This window comes from Phyllobates terribilis, unplaced genomic scaffold (genome assembly GCF_046119375.1).
Source record: "Phyllobates terribilis strain yellow unplaced genomic scaffold, ASM4611937v1 Scaffold_11__3_contigs__length_659146591, whole genome shotgun sequence".
Lineage (NCBI taxonomy): Eukaryota > Metazoa > Chordata > Amphibia > Anura > Dendrobatidae > Phyllobates > Phyllobates terribilis.
Genome location: NW_027362771.1, coordinates 118,492,668 through 118,517,086, shown reverse-complemented (window position 1 = coordinate 118,517,086; position 24,419 = coordinate 118,492,668). Strand labels below are relative to the sequence as shown.

Sequence of the window (24,419 nt, the reverse complement as noted above, 5' to 3'; positions counted from 1 at the left end):
GAGTTACCGCATTTAATGACATTTTATTGTGGAAATTTCATAGTGGAGACCAGCATCACTGCAACAGAAATTGGCATGCTACGGTTTGTAAATCTGCGCTGCTGGCGAGATTACGCAGCGCAGGTGAGCTGTGTCCAAAACGTTGCCATTACGGAGCGTGGGCTTATAGCCTTATAGGAACAAGATAAATATTTTTCTTTACCTCAGTATTCAGCCACCATAAAAATACATTGTTATATATACACAATGTATTTCTATGGAGATGTATACTCTGCTTCTGGATTCATTGCAATGTAGAGTCAAGATAACCAAAATCGCCTATCACTATCATTATGGGCTGCCAATGGTTGTAGCACAGCCTGTGAGTATTGGGAAGCATGTTGTGACACAGATTGTGAGTTCAAGTCCTGGTGAGACCAGTGAGAGGAGGTGAATATATAATTTAATTTATGCAGTAAGAAGAGATGATCGGCCCCACCCCTTGAGGAGGAGGAACTACGGAGCAATGAGAAGGTCTGAAAGAGAGGTAAGTATAGAAGCCGGGAGAACAACTGAGCCATGACGGGACAGTCCTACAGAACACTGGACGGTTGGGAGCCATGTATATATTGTAGGGTTTGGTACTCACTCGGCTGTGGTTGAGGTAGGCACAGGAGGCGTTTTCATTAGAGTATCCAGGCTGTTTTATTTTGACAGCATAAACCGCTCATGAAGCAAACACAAAACAGCCTTTTTCCGGCACAAAAGATATAACAGAACAAAACTAAATAGAGTGCCTTTCTCTGTCTCCAGCAGAGTCTAAGGCTGGGTGCCCACGTAGCGTTTTTCAAGCATTTATGCTGCGGACATGCTGCGTACAAAAATCCGCAGCATGTCATTTAATTTTGCGGTAGCGCAGCGGAACTCCTGCCATTGACTTGCATTGAAACGCATAGAAACCGCGACTGTACATTTCTACAAGCGGCTTCTATGCGTTTCTATGTGCGGATGGTACCCAGTTCTGGAGGAGAGGAGACTCTCCTCCAGACCTGGGTACCATTGTACCTGTAAAAAAAGAATAAAATAACAAATAAAGTTTATACTCACCTGTCCGGCGTCTTCTCTCTGAATGCCGGCATCGCTTGAGGACCTGCGGTGACGTCACAGTCATGTGACCGCAGGCCCTTCACCGCTCTGTCTCGCGATATGCCGGCAGCCGGGAACCAGACAGGAACGAGCGCTGCTGCACACGCCGGGGCCTCGGGGGTAAGTATAGCTTTATTTGTTTTAATTTTTACGGTTCACACTGTATAAATCCATGCTGTTTGCATGGATTTATACAGTGTGACCTAGTTGTCAAGCATTTTCCAAGTGATGCTATCGCCTGGAAAGCGCTTGTCAATCTGCATGCGGAAACGCATGTGGATCCGCATGTATTCTGCAGGAAAAGCGCATGCACAATCTGCATGCGTTTTTTCTGCCAGGGAGATGCAGAAATGCTGCAGAAATTTTCTGCTTCATTTCTGCATTGTGGGCACATAGCCTGAGCCGCACATGCAAGGTCTGCTCACCTTGCACAACACACAGACAGACTGGGACAGACCCAGCTGTGTTAAATCAAGATATTTCAAGACCTGGACTTGAGGTAAGTGAGCAGCCGATCCCACCCTGCTCTTTATGCCGCTCGTAAAACCCGGCCCTTTAATCCGGGCCGATTACTTACCTCTCAGCACTCAAGTGGCGTAACTTACTCAAGAGATGTACGTCAGCCCTCAACTGGTGTACATTTCTAGTGGTGGCACAAGCTGGATATCAGACCAGCCAGATTCTTTAAGCGGCGAATTCCACTTAATGAATTGGGTCACTTTACTATAGCAAACGCTTCATTAAGACTGGCGTGCGCAATGCCAGTCTTAATGAATTGCCCCCAAAATCTTTTTAGTAACTGGGTGTGGTCCTCAAGAAAACGGCGATAGAGAAGAGTTGAGGATCACAGAGGAGTTGAGGATCAAGTCTGCTTGACTAAATAAATAGACTTATATACAATGAGGCGGAGGCCATATCGCAGAAACAGAGGCAATGGAACAAAAGAAAAACAACACCAGATTCAGTAGAAACTACATCTGTCTAAATATTATCTTACTGCCCACAAGTACTGTAATAAGAGGCGACCACTAGGTTATGAAATCTAGCCATGAGGCGACCACTTGGTTATGAAATCTAGCCATACTTCCTATTCCACACCATGAAAAAATTCCCTCCACCCACAACTGCACAGTAATGTTTTTCATAAATTACGCTGAGGCCATTGCAAGGTACACACATGCTTTTGCATTCTTCTCTCCTAGGTTTGTACATGTGATGGTCCTCAATGCTTTCTTCTTTGGAGTCCCTAACTTAACTTGCATCGCCTGCAGGGAACTCCATGTGGTTAATGTTGCATTCCCTCCTGTCCTGTTTTCCAGCCATGCTCTTTATTAACTTGAGACCCTCATTTCCCATTTGTACCCTGACCTCTCAACCCTTTCCTTTCCCAGTTGTAAAGTTTGCCTGGTTGTTGGTAGTTTTAAAAAAAAAAAAAAAAAAAACAAACAAATCACAAAAATGGTATGTAATTTTGTAAAGGAAGCCCCAATCAATTTATAATTTCCTCTAGGAGATGCAAGAACATGCAATGCACAGATGTTACCATCTGAATGTAAGGATTATTAACTGTAAAATCATCCACATAATACATGGAAATGGCTTGGCATTTCCATGTCCTGTACTATCAGTGGGACCCCATTTTATCTTTTACAATCACTTTGAAACTATAATGTGCACTTTAAACAATCATTCACCGAGTGCTAAAAAACATACAGTGCTAGCTAATCCTCCAGGACACACAAACAGCACATTCGTACGTGTCAGATGGTTTGCAACAACCTTGGCACATACCATGTATTATTGGCTCATCTCTGTCCTTTTCTAAGCAAGAAATATAAAGCATATGGCTGGTGGTTAAAGGGATAAAGGATTTTTACTATAAACATTTAAGACATATCCATTAGATTAAAAACAAAACTGTGAGATTCTTAGAATAGGAGTGCCCAGCCCTAGCAGAGAAGTAGTTAAAGGTCCTAGCCACTCTCTTATAAAGTCAGTTTATAATATACACTCAGTTTATGACCAGTTATTTAATACTTTGCATGGCCCCCTTTGACCCTAGTAATAAAATCCAGGATCATATATACTCATTATTTCATATGGGACCGTCCCCGGGGACTGTACCCAGTTACTCCAGTAGATCTAACGCGTTTCGAACTAGGTAATTCTTATTCGAACTACCCTACCTAGTTCGAAACTAGTCAGATCTACTGGAGTAACTGGGTACAGTCCCAAATGTTTTTTTTTTTTCCTTTTTTTTTTGCCTTTTAATGTATTCCTAATAAAAAATTCATTTTTCATCATGCTCTCCCGGACCTGTTGCTGGATACTCACCTCTATTGCTTCGTCCTGCTGCCGACACAGCTGAATCCTTGCACTGCCGGAGGGCTCCCTTCACATTGGTGAGCTGGAAAAACTTTTTTTTCCATTACGTCATATGGCACATATTCTGGTAGGTGCAATCAAGACTGGCTGAAAATCTTGCAGACATAAATTGCTCAAATCATAGGACATACCATGTATTTATATTACCCCATTTGCATATTTTCCTAACAATAGTAAATTAAATGACAATTGTGCTCAGAGTAAAGTCGCACGTTCTGGTGGGGGCACAAACATGTGATGTGGCTGGGTCACAGTGACTGTAAAAAGGATTATAGGGAAATGAGTGTAAATTGATTACTTATATTTACTATTGACGCAGTTATGTAACAGCAGCCCATAGATTTTCTATTGAGCTTGTACAATGCCCCGCTCTTGAGCGAGGAAAAGCTGAATGCTTTTCCACTTACTTTGATTAAACAAAGGGGATCTCAGGACCCCAACATTCATAGTTTAACGCTATTAAACAAGGGTTATAACACATCAAAAATATTTAAAAGAGAACTGGTCACCGGCATAAACGCTATGCAGAAATAGAGGTAATTATAAGATAAATAAGGTTTAAATGATGCCTGGCAGGCTTACTGGAGCAACGGCTACAGGGAGAACATGAAATTATATTCTCCCTGCGGCTGCCAGTCACAGGGATGGCGCAGGGTTTTGTAGCTGTCACCACTCACTATACAGTGAGCACGGCTGTAATGACGTACCTTGCACCTTGACTGACAGCCTGCTATGCACACATACACTGCACACAGACACACTGCAGAGCTGGCTGTCAATCAAAGTGCAGGCCAGTGATTACAGCCGCTCTCACTGTATGGTTACAGCGAGCAGCCATAGGGAGAATATAACTCCATTTTCTCCTTGTAGCTGCCGTTACACTGCTAAGCATAATTAAAATGCCATTTCCCTGCACATTAACACTATACTCTGCAGGTAAACAGCGTTTTGAATCCGACAGCTTTCTTTTAAGGCTACCACATACTTGTGTTTCATCATTCCGTTCTGCTTTAAAGAACATATGGAATTAAAGTGAATAATGGACCTAAAGGGACCATATTTATTATTATTGGGTCCATCTTGGTTCCATTATATGTCTGTTTTTAAATAAGAAGAAATCACCTAACATGCAGAACTTTTTTTTCGTTCAAACAATGGTCACAATAGCAGAACCCAGACAAGCTCCATAATAATACATGGGTTCCCACTGCTTTCATTTGCATTCGTTGTGCAATGGATCCATTTTTGACACTTATTCCATTTGTTAATAAAAACGAAAAAGACAAGTGGAACGTCAAAACTCAGGTGTGAATTGTGTCCACTGATGCCCAACTCCTCCTGCACACAAAAGTACTACATCAACAAAGTATGGAACGGTAAGATGGTGCCTACAAGGACTTTCCAGGTCCATAATAATCACTGATGTTTCTCAAGTCAAGCAGCATAGCATGCTCTATTATGAAGGCGTTGTTCCCTAGAAGCATTACTTTCTACAGCTCCTACAGACCAGTGGTCAGTCTGCATCATTCTAAAAGTGTGTAGAGAGCAATTTGTGTGTTCTCCCAAAAGGCTAGATAAAAGAAAAGATTGGCATCCCAGGTTATTCTTGCTTGGTAAACATATTTATATCATTATTTTATATTTAAAATCATTATATTGCCTTCTTTTAGATCCCTGATGTGGTCATCTGTCGGAGAAAACATGTCCTCATACAACAACATACACAATTTTTCAGGAGATGTTGCAATTATAGAAATGACCCACCAATTATCAGATTGTACATGTTTTTAAACAAACATTACCTTTGCCATTACATACTGAACGGGCGATGGTGAGTGCTGGCACAACGAGCGCTTTATGTTTAATGGACATACTGTTTGCAGAGTCATGCTTTTATAACATTTGCAACCGTGACCTATATACTGCAGAGACAAAAGTGCACTTTAACTTCGCTACAGCGGCTTTCAGACACATGAACGTACCAACTCTTAACCTTAAATTTGCAGGCTGTATTAGAAGTCCTGCCTAGCCATCAGCACTTTGCGTATATTCTTAGAGGGTGGCAGCCATGAAACATTTGTTAGCACCAAATTTAATAGAAACAAGATTTTCATTTTATGGGGTTTTTTTGTGTTTGGTTATTTAGTCTAATAGTATTGCATCCACATAAAATCAGATCAATATTTCTCAAACCTTCTCTTCCCCAAAACTAAGCTCCAAACTCTTATCTGTTTTGTTTGTTTCAGACCTTACATTTAACCCTGTCAAATCTATAACCCTGAAATGCATGGTCCGATACTTCTCTCTTCTGCCCAATCTGACGTCCCAGCATGGAGACACACTGCTGTACATAGCGTTTTTAAAGAAGACAACAATGCGACTCCCAGCTGGTCATGTCTACTTGATAGGACATACCATTATCTAGACAAGACAATGAGCGAGTCGGATGTTTGCTTCTGCAATGTCTTTCCCTGTTACGGCAGTAGCACTCCACATTAGATGTCAGATTTGGTGGCCAAGGGAGACATAAAATTACTCCACTGTTAGTTCATTTAACCCCACCCCCACAACCCACTTCCAAACTGATTACATGATTCCATCTTTTCCACATCCGAGAGACTCTCATCACACTCTCATCAGTATAATCGTCCCGATTCTCTCAGATAAGGGAAAATACTGCAGTGTAACTTTAGGCTGAGAATATAATTGGGAACTGAGGCAGTGGAAGTGCTCTGTTCCGCCCAGAACACTTCCAGCCTCATTTGCATAAAACTTCTAAAGTGGATTTCTCGTCAATACAGCAGCACTTCTGTTTAATAATGGTATAGAATTATTGATATTTTTATAGCCTTCATAGTCATGTGTTTCAGGAGAGGAGGGTGAATTGATAGGTTTGATATATGCTTCAATCATCACAAATTTACTCCCTTGGAATCTAACTACCCTTTCAGATTGTCTGCTTCCCACTTGTACCATTTAGGAACCACCTCTTATTCAGACCATTTTTCCACTAATTACCTCCTCCCATTACATGATCCCTATTGGCTTTAATGGAAGTGTCTGTCAATTGTCTATTTCTCTCTCATTTATGCATTAAAGAAAAAAAAATGACATGATTCCCAAAACTAATATACCTAGTCCTACTGTCACAAGTTGCATTGGCAAGAATATTTTCCAAAGTTATATTACACTGTGCTGACCAGTTTGATTCCAGAAATGACTTGTGGATTAATTACATAAAAAACAATATCAAAGCGGTTGTCCACTACTCATGCACAACTCCTTTTAAATGCCCCATACTTCCCAAACCGGCACAGCTCCTCCGCTCTAAGCGATCTCACGGCATTGCTTATGTCACATGGGCGCTGCAGCCAATCAGGGGCCACTGATGGGCTGCAGATCTCACAGTTCCATCAGTATGAGCTGTTCTAATTAATAGAAAAGTCAAGGGGGCGTGGCCTGGATAAGATACAGAGAACACACACACAGCTCTCTCTTCAGACCATGCACCTGGGGGATTATAAGCAATTTACAGCCTCCAACGTGCCCTCCATTATGGGAAAGAAAGACAAGAGATCAGAGGTGAATCTGAGGTCCTCCACCTGTGTCAGTACATCTGATAAGAAACATTACATATCAGAGGGCTCCTCTTCTGCCAGACAGCCAGCGTACTGCCTCACCTCAGTGTGGAACAAGAAGCAGTCTTAACCCTCACGATGCCAGACAGCTCAAGCCTGACAGTCCTGCACCAACTTCTCAATGTTGGACTCAAAAGAAAACAGCTGCACAAGTCTCCCGAAGCCCACATACTCGGCAGCACTTGCTTCACAGGGGAACTGAGCCCCCCAGCCACATGGGATTCTGATATGGGGAACGGCATAATTGATTTGAATCATCATATTGTGTCTATCCCTACTTAAGACATGGAGCAATATATACAGAGGCTGGAGGCCACATACAAAACTGAAATATATTCCCTCACTTCTAGCCTGCCACCGCTTACTGACAAGGTCCAGAGACTAGAAGATGAGGTCATACAAATTGTGGGCCATCATAATACTCAAACAGACACTGGATCTACACAGCCAGCAAATAAACAAACAGTCAGTTTAAGATGGTTGATGACCAAGAAAATCGCAATCGCCACAATTATATCCGCATAAGGGGTATACCTGGAAGCATCAATGCACAAGCAATTATGCCAACACTGCAGACATTATTCAATAATATCCTTGGTGATCCTATTGATAAGGATCTGGAGATCGACAGGGTACACCGTACACTAGGCCCTTGTGGCCCAGATCCTGAGCGTCCAATGAACAGTATCTCTCACATACATTCTTTCAAGGTAAAAGAGGCCATTATGGAGGAAAGCAAAAAGGAGTTGGGCTGTGTTGATTTTAATGGAAAACGCATACAATTGCTCACAGATCTATCTTGAATGACACTTGCTAATACAAGGGAATTGAAACCACGATTTGATGCCCTCCGGGAGAATGGCCTGGTGCACTCCTGATGGTACGCATTCAAGCTGCAGGTCCGGAAAAATGGAACATTACCAACTCATCCTCACTACGGATAGAGCAGCAATGTAGTGGACAACCTCTTTAAGCATTTAATTAGATATAGCTAAATGGAGTTTTAAAGTGCCACTCTTCCACTATATAGAATGTCTCAGTTCATATAATATCTTAGAACGGCATTTGAAGAGGTTGTCCACTACTACATAAAATGCCCCCAATGTATTTAAACTGTGGAGAGAAGTTTTTTTGGTAAATACCTTGCCTGTTCTTTATTGCCTGTGAGTCGCGCTATCGCTGACCGCTCACAGGCATCACGTGACCCCCGGCTGCTGCTGGCTCCGGCATCCGCTGATGTCACATCAAGTCAGGCGTGACTGAGTGACGCGCTCCCTGCTGATTGATGGGCTGTGGGCGGGATTTCCCCGAGCGTCACAGCCCAGCATCCACCGCGCGTTTTCCCTCTCCTGTATTCATTGGGAAAGCGCGCGGTGGACGCTGGGCTGTGACGTGCCGAGAAACCCCGCCCACAGCCCATCAATCAGCAGGGAGCGCGTCACTGAGTCGCGCCTGACTTGATGTGACATCAGCGGATGCTGGAGCCAGCAGCAGCCGGGGGTCACGTGATGCCTGTGAGCGGTCAGCGATAGCGCGACTCACAGGCAATAAAGAACAGGCAAGGTTTTTACAAAAAAACTTCTCTCCACAGTTTAAATACATGTTAGGCATTTTATGTAGTAGTGGACAACCTATTTAAGTTGAGTTCACATTATATTACTGTAATATCAGGCTGCATTACTTTACTCACTATATATTCCATGGTTCCCCCTGATAGTAACCCTAGGTCTGAAAGTCTGACTTACACCTGTAAAGACAACTTGCATTGGGATCTTGCTTGTTTCGCAGTTTCCTAGTGTTCGATTTAGTCATAATATATACCTCTTAGACGCTGAGAGGTAGACGTTACTATCTAACGTCTATACTTCCTCCTTGCTCTTAATCTTTCCATCCTTCCCTCCTTGTTTTTGTTTTTTTCATATATGGGACAACTCAAAACTTGCTAATTGAATCTGTAAAAGGACTTAAAACACGAGGTCTTTTCTCTGGAAAATTATCATATGCATAAACATGTACATTTTCTCTTTCTTCATGAAACCCACTTTAGAGGCAATCATACAGTACAGACCAAAAGTTTGGACACACCTCATTTAAAGATTTTTCCGTATTTTCATGACTATGAAAATTGTACATTTCACACTGAAGGCATCGAAACTATGAATTAACACATGTGGAATTATATACTTAACAAAAAAGTGTGAAACAACTGAAAATATGTCTTATATTCTAGGTTCTTCAAAGTAGCCACCTTTTGCTTTGATGACTGCTTTGCACACTCTTGGCATTCTCTTGATGAGCTTCAAGAGGTAGTCACTGGAAATGGTTTTCACTTCACAGGTGTGCCCTGTCAGGTTTAATAAGTGGGATTTCTTACCTTATAAATGGGGTTGGGACCATCAGTTGTGTTGTGCAGAAGTCTGGTGGATACACAGCTGATAGTCCTACTGAATAGACTGTTAGAATTTGTATTATGGCAAGAAAAAAGCAGCTAAGTAAAGAAAAACGAGTGGCCATCATTACTTTAAGAAATGAAGATCAGTCAGTCTGAAAAATTGGGAAAACTTTGAAAGTGTACCCAAGTGCAGTTCCAAAAACCATCAAGCGCTACCAAGAAACTGGCTCACATGAGGACCACCCCAGGAAAGGAAGACCAAGAGTCACCTCTGCTTCTGAGGATAAGTTTATCCGAGTCACCAGCCTCAGAAATCGCAGGTTAACAGCAGTTCAGATTAGAGACCAGGTCAATGCCACACAGAGTTCTAGCAGCAGACACATCTCTACAACAACTGTTAAGAGGAGACTTTGTGCAGCAGGCCTTCATGTTAAAATAGCTGCTAGGAAACCACTGCTAAGGACAGGCAACAAGCAGAAGAGATTTGTTTGGGCTAAAGAACACAAGGAATGGACATTAGACCAGTGGAAATCTGTGCTTTGGTCTGATGAGTCCAAATTTGAGATCTTTGGTTCCAACCACTGTGTCTTTGTGCGACGCAGAAAAGGTGAACGGATAGACTCTACATGCCTGGTTCCCACCGTGAAGCATGGAGGAGGAGGTGTGATGGTGTGGGGGTGCTTTGCTGGTGACACTGTTGGGGGATTTATTCAAAACTGAAGGCATACTGAACCAGCATGGCTACTACAGCATCTTGCAGCGGCATGCTATTCCATCCGGTTTGCGTTTAGTTGGATCATCATTTATTTTTCAACAGGACAATGACCCCAAGCACACCTCCAGCTGGACCGCAGAGTGAAGGCAAAAGGGCCAACAAGTGCTAAGCATCTCTGGGAAGTCCTTCAAGATTGTTGGAAGACCATTTCCGGTGACTACCTCTTGAAGCTCATCAAGAGAATGCCAAGAGTGTGCAAAGCAGTCATCAAAGCAAAAGGTGGCTACTTAGAAGAACCTAGAATATAAGACATATTTTCAGTTCTTTCACACTTTTTTGTTAAGTATATAATTCCACATGTGTTAATTCATAGTTTTGATGCCTTCAGTGTGAATGTACAATTTTCATAGTCATGAAAATACAGAAATATCTTTAAATGAGTAGGCGTGTCCAAACTTTTGGTCTGTACTGTATCTCTCAGTTTACTAACAGATATTATTAATCTTGGTGCCACAGTACAAACGCTGTTACGAAGTCTAAAGGGGTGAGTATAGGCAGACACAAATCACTGCCTCATACTATTTTAGAAACTGACACAAAGGGGAGGTATGTGTTTGTTAAGATCTCTATCTACTCCAAAATTTTGACTTCGGCAAACTTCTATTTCCCTAATTGTGACCAAATTAAGACCCGTCGTCAATACTTCAACTAAAAAAAATTTGAGGAGGGCCTTATCATTGGAGGTAACTTTAATTTTGCCTTGGAACCTTTTTAGATGCATCCCTGGGTAGGAGTCACCAATCTAAAACACAAATAAAAGCTTTGCTAAACGAGCTCCAGTCTCTCCAACTGGTCGATGTATGGAGTATACTACATCTAGAAGTAAAGGATTATATGTATTATTTTCCTTTACACAATACACATAGCCGTATAGACTTTTTCCTAATTAGCCATCCCTTGCTTACATGGCATCCTACATCTGAAATAGGAACTGCTATATGGTCAGATCATGCGGCTGTATATTGTAATCTGACTACATGACTCCCAACCAGTCTTCAAATGTTGGAACTTAAATGATAATCTGCTTAAAGACTCACTCTGTGTTTTAGACCTTCGTGAGACTATAGACTCCTTCAATAATATTCATTAGCCTGATGAAACTGCCTTACGAATACAAAGGGAAGCACTCAAATGCGTCCTCAGAGGGGTATTAATAAAACATGGATCCAGGCTTAAAAAAAAAAAAAAGGGAGCGCAGATAAAGTGTCCCAATTGATTGTTTGTCAACGAGATCAATCCACTCAATCTACTTCCCTCCAGGTATACGCAGACCTGCTTATCGCTAGAAAGGAGCTAAGGTCTTTAATAGATCAAACTTATACAAAATCACATGCAAAGGGACCCGTATGAATTCACAGATAAATGTGGTCGCTCATTGGCAAGGAGGTTACATGCACACATGCAAAGGACATACGTTTCCAAATTAAAAGGGGCACCCGGGCCAGAAATCCATAACCCCATTGACATGGCTGAAGCATTTCGTTGCTATTATAGTTTGCTATATTATATTCATGAACAATACCACGGTATGCCATCAGGATATTCTTGAAACAAAAATTGACAAATATATGGCATTATGGACACTGCCCTTCCTTTCCTTACAGACGCCTGAGCAGGAGGTACTAGACAAAAGCTTTCATTGAACGAGGGATAGGAAAGGCCATTAAATACTTTCCTATTGGGAAGAGCGCTGGGCCAGAAAGATTTAATAATAGATTTTAGAAGATGTTTGGCCCCCAATCACTTAAGGCTCACATAACGGTTTTATCAAAGCCTTGAAAAGAACCAAATGACTGCCCTAATTTTCGTCCAATACCATTAATTAATCTAGATGTCAAAATATATTCTAAAATAATTGCAAAACGGCTCTCCCACTACTTACCATAAATTGTTAGCAACGATCAGGTTGGCTTCATTAAGGGTAGAGAAGCTTGTGATAATACAAATAAAACATGAGGTCTCCCTTATCACCTCCTATACATATTGGTGATGGAACATTTAGTGGTATTAGCAGAGCAAAAAAGGGCAGCAGTATTTTTTGGGGAATTTTAATTCCTCTTTCTGTGGCTTTGATTTTAATTTTAGTGTAGGGACTCGCAAGTATGAGGAACCTTGATGCAAGTTGGGAGCTTGCATATTTTGGCCAAAATATTGACCAATACCTCATGTATTCTACATATATTTTTTTTGCATGTTATATTTTTATTCAGGGTGCAGGGAACAAAGACCAACACTGATATTACTGCCATATGGTGACTATATAATGGTAGATACCGTCGTGCAGAGTAAGAGATTACGGTACAGTTACAGATAGTGATTTACAGCTGGCGTTCTTTCTGGTGGAGTCATTCACTTTTACCGTCTTCCCCATCTGGCCCAGACCGACATGACAACTTCTTTCAGCCAGGACTCAGCTGCAGAGATTATGACTTCACATTTCCAGCACCGTCCCCATCTATTCCCAACCTGCACAAACTCCTTATCTGCTGGTACCCCAATGCTGAGCCACTGGTGCCGTAAGTGTCCTTATTATTGCACCTCTAAATGGTAAAACAAACCCCTAGAATATATTAATGCGATGTGCAAGTGCTCTAGAAAACAGTGCCCAAAATTTGGCCCCATAGAAAGTAATTATGCAATCTGTGTGCCCCTTGACAGTCACAATAACCCGAGTGCCTCTATAACAATAAGTGCCCACTTAACATTTAATAATGTCCCGTGTCTCTGCCCTATACAGCTCCCCTCTACACAGTATGATGCTCCACACTGTATAGTTGTCCCCACACAGTATACTGACCCTTTAGTAGCCCCAAAACTGTTTGATGGCCCCCTCACAGTAGCCCCCACTCTGTGCCACAGCCCCCTCACAGTAGCCCCCACTCTGAAAAAAGTGACCAACTATGGAAGGGACAAGGCAAGTGTTAGGTGGATTTCCAACTGGCTTAGTGATCGGACCCAAAGAGTGGTCATAAATGGCTTCACATCCAGTTGGATGACTGTCTCAAGTGGGGTACCACAAGGCTCTGTCCTGGGCCCTGTCGTGTTCAACATCTTTATCAATGATTTAGATGAAGGAATTGAAGGTAAACGGATTTAATTTGTTGATGACACAAAGCTAGGAGGGATAGCTAATACTATAGATGAGAGAGAGGATTAAAAAAGATCTAAACAAACTGGAGCAGTGGGCAGCAACTAACAATGTTTTTTAACAAGGAGAAATGCAAAGTCCTACATCTGTGCAAAAAAAAAAGAAAAAAGTATATACACAATGGGAGGAATAGGGCTAAGCAACAGAACATGTGAAAAAGACTTGGGTATACTAATAGATTACAGGCTGAACATGAGTCAACAGTGTGATGCAGCAGCAAAAAAGGCAAACACAATTCTGGGTTGCATTAACAGAAGCATACAGTCTAGATCTCGTTAAGTAATTATCCCCCTCTACTCCTCTTTGGTCAGACCTCATCTGGAATACTGTGTCCAGTTCTGGGCGCCACATCTTAAAAAAGATATGAAGAAACTGGATCAAGTTCAGAGAAGAGCAACCAGAATGGTGACCGGTCTGCAAACAATGTCCTATGAGGAACGGTTGGAGGATTTTCGAATGTTTAATTTTTGCAAAAGAGAAGACAGAGGAGACTTAATAGCTGCCTACAAATATCTCAAGGGATGTCACACTATAGAGGGATCAGATTTATTCTCATCTACAAAAAGACTAGAAGCAATGGGATGAAACTGAATGGGAGAAGATGCAGATTAGATATTAGAGAAAACATTTTGACAGTGAGGGTGATTAACGATTGGAACAGGCTGCCACGAGAGGTGGAGAGTTCTCCTTCAATGGAAGTCTTTAAACAGAGGCTGGACAGACATCTGTCTGAGATTGTTTAGTGAATGCGCATTGAGCAGGGGCTTGGACCAGATGACCCTGGAGGGCCTCACCAACTCTAACATTCTATGATTCTATGGCCCCTTCAGTAGCCCCCACACTGTGCCATGGCCCTCTTAGTAGCCCACATTATGTATGACGGCTTCCGCTTAGTAGCCCCTACTATTTATGGGGGTCTCCTTAGTAGCTCCAACTATTTACAACTATTTACAGAAGCCCCATTAGTAGCCCCCACTATATTTGCGGAGCCCCCACACACTATGGCCATAGCAATTTAAAAAAAAATAAACATCATATACTCACCTTACTCCAGCGAGTCTAGCAGCAGGTCTCAGGCAGACGACTGCAGTGACATCATCGCTCCAGGACTCACATCCTGTGCTTGTCGCGTTGTGATGATATCATGTTGCTCCGCTCTGAACCTGCCATTCTGTGGGCCGCAGTACTAAAGCGACCTACAGCCTACAGAACGGTGAGCAGTAGTCAATGGCGTACATAAAAATCAAGGGGCCCCATAGCATAGCATGTTCCCCCGCTGCTCTGGTCTCTGCAGCGAGTTTTCTGAAACAAAAAACATTTCAATGCAGCGGGCGCCATGTAGTGACATCATTGCACCCGCTGTGCTGAGACGTCAGACGCAGAGGAAGAATGATGGGGGAGGGAGAGTTAGCCAATGCTCCCTCTCATCATTACTTTCAACTGTATCGGCATCCAGTCGAACTTGTGATGACGGGCGGGGGGCTGGTGGCAACCTTCCCTGACTCACGGGCCCCAAGGAGGCAGGGCAAGGAGATCGTGTCTCCCTGCTCTGCCACAGAGTTTAATTGTATTGGCGAACTACACATGCCGATATTGTTGAAAGTAGCTATAATAGGAAATGACCGTTCCTAGGATCACTCATTCCCAATAATCGTGCAGTAGAAATGCACATTACAGCTAGATACTGAGTAGCATTTTTCGGTTTCTATGATTCATTTCATTTTTTTTCTGAAATGAATTTATTAAAAATCCACACTGGATTATTGTAAAATGGAAGCTGTGCAGCCTCCAGCAGAACACAATTAACCCCTCATTTTGCAGAACGATGCATCATGAATTTAAATAAGGATGACCACCAACTCAGCCAGTAGGGGTGAAAATATCTCCTGTGAAAAGCAATCTCTTAATATTGTAGAGTAGCAGCTGGGGATTGAGCATAGAGAACTGGGAACATCTTGCTTGGATGCTAGTCCAAAAGCTGGATTCTTACTACACTGGGTCCTACAGATCTTTAAAGCAACATTCAAACAGCACTTTACAGCATCTTCTTTGAAATTCTCATCATTTTAATGGCTCATTTTGGCAGGGGAGTCAAAAACTTATGGTGAAATGTTATTTTAAAAATCTGTTATGAAATACATAAAAAAAAAACCGGGGAAATTTACTTTTTCCAGTTTTCTGTAAAAAAAAACAAACAAAAAACAAACCCCAAACCTTAAATTATACACGAAAACTACATCAGCTCATAACTGTCATAGATTTGTTTGTGTGCCTCTTAATAAGTTTGGGGTGTTTTACTCTGCTTTATAGAATTCTAGTCTTCAGAAATTCCCCTAGGAATTTTTTTTTGTTATTTTTCTGAAATTATTGCCATTTTTTCAAGTGGTTAAAACCTGCTAACACTACAGCACTTATGAAGGAGTCTTGACAGCCAATAAATATCCTCATTAGAAGAAAATGGAGAATAAAATTAAAAACATGACGTGCACATGAATAAAAACTTGCAGAAATCTCCCGGTGATGGCAAAGTAAGCGGATAACACCCCTTGTACCTATTCAGAGGCCCCTAAAACAGTTAGGCTTCTAATGGTATGAAATCAAAAAAAGACGTAGCATGTCGTTCTATCCTCTGTATCTTATTTACAAGGATTCTATGGGGGATCTGGCAACATTTTACTTAAAGTCACCCTCTGGTTTTACATAGAATTTCAATATTAGCTGGGGAATGTCAGTAAAAGAACCTGGTTGCAATATTTTGACTTACTGGAGCACTAATTGGTTGATTTCTGGGCCCTTCTTCTTTCACCTAAAGCTTCTCAGACTACCGGTAATCAGCATTGCAGGGAGCCAATGATACATTTTTTTCTATAAAACCAAAAGGTTGCTTTAAGTAACTCACAGATTTAATCTGAGAGCAGCATAATATAGGGCAAGAGAGCCTGATGCCACTTATTAGGCTGCGTGCTGTAGTTTCAATACAGCTATAATTTAGGCAGGATATTATCACTACAGGACTATGTCTCACATGCAGGCCAGTCCGGCTATTTTGTGTAATTCCGCCCCCTCCACTGATTAAACAAGGATGTCAAACTCAAATACACAGAGGACCAAATTTAAAAACTTGGATAACGGGCCAACCTTGATATTTATTTAAAAAAAAAAAAAAAAGTCTACAATTTAGGAAGTTTTTCCTTTTCATCAAATATAATGATGAAACTGTTCATATTGAAACAAACTTAAAGGGGTTGTGCCACAAACAAAGTACATTATAATTAATAGAGCTTAGAATAAAAGTATCACAATCACAAATGGGGCATACTGGAATAATATAACATATTATGTAAGAGCAGTAAAAAGCATATTGCCCAATAGTCTAATTTAAATATGTAATAAAGGATAAAAAACTTGAATTCATAAATAATACAGATAATAAAGTGTGATCCCAACAAAATTTCCCCCCAAACGTAGTAGGATATTGATACCTCCCCCACACATTGTATGACCCCCAGCAAAGTATGGTGACCCATCACAGTATGATGCCCCAACTGTGATCGCCACACAGTATAATGGGCCCCACATAGTCCCCCGATGTCACGGTCCAAATATAATCACCCTGAGGGCCAGATTTGGCCAGCGAGCCAGAATTGACATGTGTGGATTAGCAGCTTGCTCACAATGCACAGTGTACACAGGAAGATATCACTTAAAGGGGTTATGAGGCGGAGGGGGATTCTAACAAAACTACACCAAGCAGCCCAGTAATTGATACAGTGTGGCTTACCATTATTGGCACCCCTTCATTTTTTTTTCATAGACTGTACAATATCTTCAGAAACAAATGGAAATGTACCAAAGTTATATCCTCAGGATTTTTTAAATTAGTGGTCTAAAGTAATACAACAATAAAACATTTTTTTCCTACTTCCATGTTGCAATTTCAAAGAAGAAATAGAATTACCAGCATCTGCAGCAATAAAGGCACCCCTAATTAATTCTTGGTTGCACACCCTTTGGCATTGCAGACATCCTCCAAACGTTTCTTGTAGCCATCTATAAGCTTCTTGCAGTTCTCAGCTGGAATTTTCTCCCACTCTTCCTTTGCTGTTTGTTCAAGCTCTTGAATGTTTGCAGGGTTCCTTTTCCCAATGGCAGATTTCAGCTTACCCCAAAGGTTTTCAATGGGTTTGAGGTCAGGACTCATTGCTGCTCATTTTAAAACAGTCCATTTTTTTCTTTTTCAACCATTCCTGTGTACTTTTGGATGTGTGCTTTGGTCATTGTCTTGATGGAGTACCCATGACCTTCGACTCAAATCAAGTTTTCTTACACTGGTAGGACATTTCGCTCTAAAATCTCTTGATAATTCTCTGATTTCATGATTACTGTGATACGATCAAGGCCTCCAGTACCATACGCAGCAAAGCAACTCCACAGCATCATGGATCTTCCACCATGCTTAACTATTGGTAAAATGTTGTGTTCCTTATAAGCTTCATTGCTCAGTTTGTAAACAAACTGTTGCTTTGCATTGTCAAAAAGCTCTATTTTTGTTTCATCTGTCCACAGAACATTTCCCAGAAAGATTGTGCTTTTTATGTCTTTTCTTCAGCAATGGTTTCTTCCTTGGCCTTCACCCATAAAGCTCTGCTTGGTTTAGTGTGCTGATTATGGTACTTGTTGAAACCATGACCCCAGAGTGTTCCAGGTTGGCCTTCAGATGTTTGACGTGGTGTTTTTTCGACCATTCGCACCAACCTTTCGAAGACATCGCTTGTCAATTTTCCTCTTTCCCCCACGTCCAGGGAGGTTCTTGACAGTTCAATGATTGGCAGACTTCGTAATAACACATTTAAAACTGGGATGCCAAGGTCTTTGGAGAGAGCCTTATATCCTTTGGAAGTCTTGTGTTTGGTAATAGCAGTTCTGATATCCTCAGACAACTTATTTGTCTTCTCCATTGTGACAAAGCCTACCATGTGACTTATTAAAACACTGAAGTCATCATTCATTGGCTAATTCATGTCACATGGGCACCGACAATCACAGGAGAATCTCTCTTGTGATTTACCGCAGGCGAGTCAAAATGTGTTTCCATACTAAATTAATGTAAAGGTGCCAATACCAATGGCTCAGCAAGGTTTAGGTTTTTCTATTTTTACCTCCCATTGTTTTTTGTTTCAAATTATTGTTTATCATTTGCTCTTTTGTATTTAGCACGAGTCTCTATACAAAAAAACTGCTTCACGTGATTCATTTTTTTCAGGAGATATTCCACATTATGTACTTAAACTTCATGGGTGCCAATAACAATGAGCAGGACTGTAGATTTCTGGAATCAGGCTTTCCTGTCTTATATTATGCTGCTCTCAGATTATAAAGAAAAAATCTGTTGACAGATTCCCTTTAATAAAATGATGTTTTAGCTGCATAAAACTGTGGACATAAGCTGATTTTTGATAAAACTGGATGCTGTAGCACTTTTTGGCTGCAGTACAGCCTCAAATTGAACTTTACCCTATCTTTAGTTTTATGAGAAGAGTTTCCTAACTAATCTCCGACAGTAAATGACATTATTTAAAGGGCAGCATTTAGGTTTGGTATATCCATGAAATAGCCATTTCTAGTTTTGCACACATGATATTAACACTTTGCAGACTAGCAGTGCAGGCTCAGTTTGAGGTACTAGTGGCTTTCAGAATAAGCAGTTCTGCATTACTGTAGATGTCCTGGTATGAACCCTTAATACCCGTGAACTGGTTATTGCTCAAGTGAAAAGGACATTGTTCATCTGTCATTTCATCTATTGACTAGCATTGATCTTCCTACTGTACTGGATACATTCTGCTCTAAGCTGAAATTCAATTAATAGCATATGCGGAGACCACAGAAAAAATAGACAGCTTACTTTTACTGACTGCTAAGATTTCTTCTGAAAATAGGCTAAGGGTATGTTCACATGTTTAGGATTTGCCATAGACAAATCCGATGTGCAGTTTTCAAAGAATCTGCTCCAGAAATCTGTATTTCTTGTGAGTCTACACAGTTATTAGACCTATTGTAATCAATACGGAAAATCTGTGGCTTTTCCAATCAGAATCCAACCAAATAATGAGCACGATGCAGATTTTCGCCGCATGTCATTGGGGTATAAAATATACAATTCAATTGTATTAAAGGAAACCTGTCACCTTGGGAAACGCTATTTAACTGCAGATGTGGGGTTAATCTGCAGGTAAATGACATTCTAATGCTGTCCTTTTGCCTTCCTGAAAATGCGGCTATTGGGAAAAAATGAATTTATTTTCTCCCAGGAGCCACAGACTTTCAGTCAGGGGGCAATGCAGGAAGTGATTACGAGGACTATAATCACTTTCTGTACCAACCCCATGACTGAAAGCTGGAGGCTCCTGGGAGGAAAAAGGTTCATTTTTTCCCAGCAACCACACTTTCAGTAAGGCAGAAGGACAGCATTGGAACGCTATTTACCCACAGATTAACCCAATATGTGCAGGTAAATAGCGTTTTCCAAGGTGACAGGTTTCTTTTAAATGAATTTTGGGCCTAAATGCTCATCACACTATTGCCCTAAATCAACACCAAATTCCTTGACGAATCAACATATTCTAAAAGGACTAATACAGTGAAAATAGAAATTGTATCACATTTTAAGACAAACCAGCTACATTTCTCCCATTCGGGATCAATAATAAGTTATGTATAATTTATTTGAAAAGGCATAAAAATATGTATCTCAGCATGTATCTTGTGAGATATGTAATGCCTGGCAGGTCAGTAGGAAAACTAGATGCATATCAGAGATTATTGTAATAAAGGCTCTTTTGATGCACTTTCTGGCCTGGAGAGCATCTCTTCTGTTCTCTCCATGTGCAAGTCCACCTTGAGGCTACACAAATGCTATGTCTTCTGTCTATAGACATATACTGTAATCTACAAATCTCCTTTATGCGGAGTATGATCACTGTATTGTTGGGAGTGCCTCTGTAATGATTTTTTTTTTTTGGAGTGGATCCTCTCCAAAACTCTGCTGAAAAACTTTTGGAAAACTTTTCCAACTCATTTCTGCGGGAAAGCCACTTTGAGAAGATTTTTGTGATTTTTTTTTCCCCTGAAGAAGTTTTGAAAAACATTTGGTGGGAAAAAAAGAAAGTGCATGTCACTTCTTTGAAGAGGGTCTTGAGTGCAAAATATGCACTGTCCAATAAGAAGGCTGTAAAGAACGATTCTGGAAAAAAAAAAAAATATCTCTCTTTCAAAACCAATTCAGGAAAAGAAAAATTCCACAAAAAAAAAAAGTTTCCTGAACCAGTTTCTGCTTAAAAAAAAAAATGTGACCGTACCCTAGCAGATATATGTATTTCATAATGAAAGGATATGCCATAAAATTCATGCTGATTTGACTGCGAGATCTCATCAAACAACGAAACACAGTTAGCCTGACATAACATTGCCCCCCCCCCGGTAGGTTCAGACAGACTTACGGTATGTTATTCTCTGCAAGCTTTGTAAAGTAGCATAAAACTAGGAAAAATAAGAATATCCACAATAGTCCTCCAGGATATAATTCCATTAACCAGAAAAGTCATCCCGTTCTTGTGTACCTACTATCATCATCTTTATACCACCATCTCTGGTATGTACCTCCATCTTCAGGAGGCAAAGTGCTTCCCAAGCGTACATCGAGTTCAATAATACGCAATATGGTGAAAAATCAGAACATAATATTCAGACTGTCTTCTTTAAAGGGGTTAATCACCTTTGGGGCCTTTTTTTATATAGTTAAATGCCTGTATTTGGGGTTAAAAATAATTTTTGCAACCAGTTTTCATTAAAAAAAAAAAAAAAAAAAAGTCACCATTTTGCTTTTACAAGTTTTTTCCCTGAATATTCAATTTTGATGCAGGCTGTGGCCACAAAGCTGCTGAGATTAACTCATAAAAAGAAAGATAAAATAGTTAAATTCTTGAATTAGAACCAGCTCACTGATGGAGTCTCAGTTAACTCATTCTGCAGCCAGCAATAGACTGTGCATGACAGATGCTATAGAAGGCAAATGATGCACAATTTTTTAATCAATTGCAAAAAAATATTTTTGCCAGAAATATAGGCATTTAAGTGAAAAAAAAAAAAGGATCAAAAAGGTTGCATACCCCTTTTGGATGGCCCCTGTATGCCCATTGAAGATCCCATGGACGCTCCATTATTTTAGATGTGTAGTGACCCAGGATATAATGTATGATAATAAGACTATACAGGTTCTCAATAGAAATCACACAGTGAAGCAGAACATGGAGGCGATTACAAGCAGGTCGTCCATCCGACTGGGTGCAGTTGTGCTCTAGTCACGATCTCCGACCACGACCACCATTCTCTCCATTTGTCCTAACATTGTAAATAAATAGGGTTGACAAGGACTATAGCCCTTTAAAAACACCGGCATTAAAGGGAAAGCAGATCGGACGCATCAGTCACCATATCTCAGAATCTCATGTACAGCCGATCAGAAGAAACAATATGTGCCCCGAGTGCCCTGCCCGGGGGGCAGACTACACTATGCACCCGCTGTGCCCGGGTGAAGCACACTGTGCAGTGGGCAGAACAGCAGGCACTGCCACCGATCCCAGCGGAGCCCTCGGTACAGGCAGTGTTAGCACCATGACAGCTGCACTCAGCGCCGTGATGTCTCCTTACCTCCCGCAGATGACGAGTGGCTGCAGCCCATGCTGTGGTACACACTGGTGGGCACACTCTGGTGGGCGCTGCACCGTCCGCTGCTGTCACTGCTGGAGCACGGAGCGGGGCGGGCAACTGTTACTGGAGGGGCGGGGCCTGCCTGGACCCAGAGAACCGGAGCCAGGGATCAGGACTACAGGGCGAGCTTCACACCGCTGTCCAATCACAGCCCGGCATCTCGCCAGTACTGCATTACCATTGGTCCAGCCCTAAGGGCGGGAATGTGAACTGGAGTCCTTCTTCCATAGTGTACCTGCACCGCACCTGTATTATACCTGAGCCCCACATGTTCTGCAGTCCGCCCTGCCAACCAGCTGTATCTTACTCCACCAATCAAGCAACTTTCCAAAATGTCATAGGCTATGTGCCCACCATGCAGAAATGAAGCAGAAAATTTCTGCAGCGTTTCTGCATGTTCTTGGCAGTCAAAAACGCTTGCGGATTTTACACGCGTTTTTGTAGCGTTTTTACATGCGGATTTGACTTGTGTTTTTCAAATGCATTGTGACCTCAAATCCACATGCGGAAACGCACAAATAATGGACATGCTGTGGATTTTTCCACAAGGAAAATCCACTGCGGAAAATTCCACAGCATGGGCACAAAACATGCAGATTTTCATTGAGGATCATGGGGCATGGATTACCAAGCGTTTTGCAAGCATTTATGCTGCGAAAAATCCGCATAAAAAAAAGCTTGAAAAATGAATAGTGGGCACACAGCCTTAGTGAAAGCTAGCCTTCTGGTGTGTGTGAAGCTATGTGTCTCCATGGTTACAAACTACAGAGAACTCGTGTGTTGCCTGACCCTTCTGTCATACATGTCTCTGCCTCCTTCTGGAGCTGCAAACACAAACCAGTAGGATATTTTACATTCAGACCAGTGGACCGTCCCCCCCCCCCGTCACCGTAAATGGTTTTCACTTCACAGGTGTGCCCTGTCAGGTTTAATAAGTGGGATTTCTTGCCTTATAAATGGGGTTGGGACCATCAGTTGTGTTGTGCAGAAGTCAGGTGGATACACAGCTGATAGTCCTACTGAATAGACTGTTAGAATTTGTATTATGGCAAGAAAAAAGCAGGTAAGTAAAGAAAAACGAGTGGCCATCATTACTTTAAGAAATGAAGGTCAGTCAGTCTGAAAAATTGGGCAAACTTTGAAAGTGTCCCCAAGTGCAGTTGCAAAAACCATCAAGCGCTACAAAGAAACTGGCTCACTTGAGGACCGCCCCAGGAAAGGAAGACCAAGAGTCACCTCTGCTTCTGAGGATAAGTTTATCCGAGTCACCAGCCTCAGAAATCGCAGGTTAACAGCAGCTCAGATTAGAGACCAGGTCAATGCCACACACAGTTCTAGCAGCAGACACATCCCTACAACAACTGTTAAGAGGAGACTTTGTGCAGCAGGCCTTCATGGTAAAATAGCTGCCAGGAAACCACTGCTAAGGACCGGCAACAAGCAGAAGAGACTTGTTTGGGCTAAAGAACACAAGGAATGGACATTAGACCAGTGGAAATCTGTGCTTTGGTCTGATGAGTCCAAATTTGAGATCTTTGGTTCCAACCACCGTGTCTTTGTGCGACGCAGAAAAGGTGAATGGATGGACTCTACATGCCTGGTTCCCACCGTGAAGCATGATGGTGTGGGGGTGCTTTGCTGGTGACACTGTTGGGGATTTATCCACAATTGAAGGAATACTGAACCAGCATTGCTACCACAGCATCTTGCAGCGGCATGCTATTCCATCCGGTTTGCGTTTAGTTGGACCATCATTTATTTTTCAACAGGACAATGACCCCAAACACACCTCCAGGCTGTGTAAGGGCTATTTGACCAAGAACGAGAGTGATGGGGTGCTACGCCAGGTGACCTGGCCTCCACAGTCACCAGACCTGAACCCAATCGAGATAGTTTGGGGTGAGCTGGACCGCAGAGTGAAAGCAAAAGAGCCAACAAGTGCTAAGCATCTCTGGGAACTCCTTCAAGATTGTTGGAAGACCATTTCCGGTGACTACCTCTTGAAGCTTATCAAGAGAATGCCAAGAGTGTGCAAAGCAGTCATCAAAGCAAAAGGTGGTTACTTTGAAGAACCTAGAATATAAGACATATTTTCAGTTGTTTCACACTTTTTTGTTAAGTATATAATTCCGCATGTGTTAATTCATAGTTTTGATGCCTTCAGTGTGAATGTACAATTTTCATAGT

The 24,419-nt window shown here is 41.6% G+C and overlaps 1 protein-coding gene across 5 annotated transcripts in view; it reads right to left on the bottom strand.

Annotated features, from left to right (window-relative positions):
- Positions 1–22,370, bottom strand: part of CUNH12orf75 (chromosome unknown C12orf75 homolog) — a 197,416-nt gene extending 175,046 nt beyond the window's left edge. Inside the window, exon 1 of one of the 5 annotated variants that reach the window (XR_012251192.1) lies at positions 22,173–22,365. Coding sequence is in view for 3 of the 5 variants with exons in the window: in XM_073651563.1 (XP_073507664.1) it covers positions 22,173–22,203 (31 nt within the window). In the remaining 2 variants the exon portion in view is untranslated. Of the gene's footprint in view, positions 1–22,172 lie in introns of all 5 variants that reach the window. The other 4 variants (XM_073651562.1, XM_073651563.1, XM_073651564.1 and 1 more) reach the window with 4 other exon arrangements.
- Between the last annotated feature and the right edge of the window lie 2,049 nt (positions 22,371–24,419).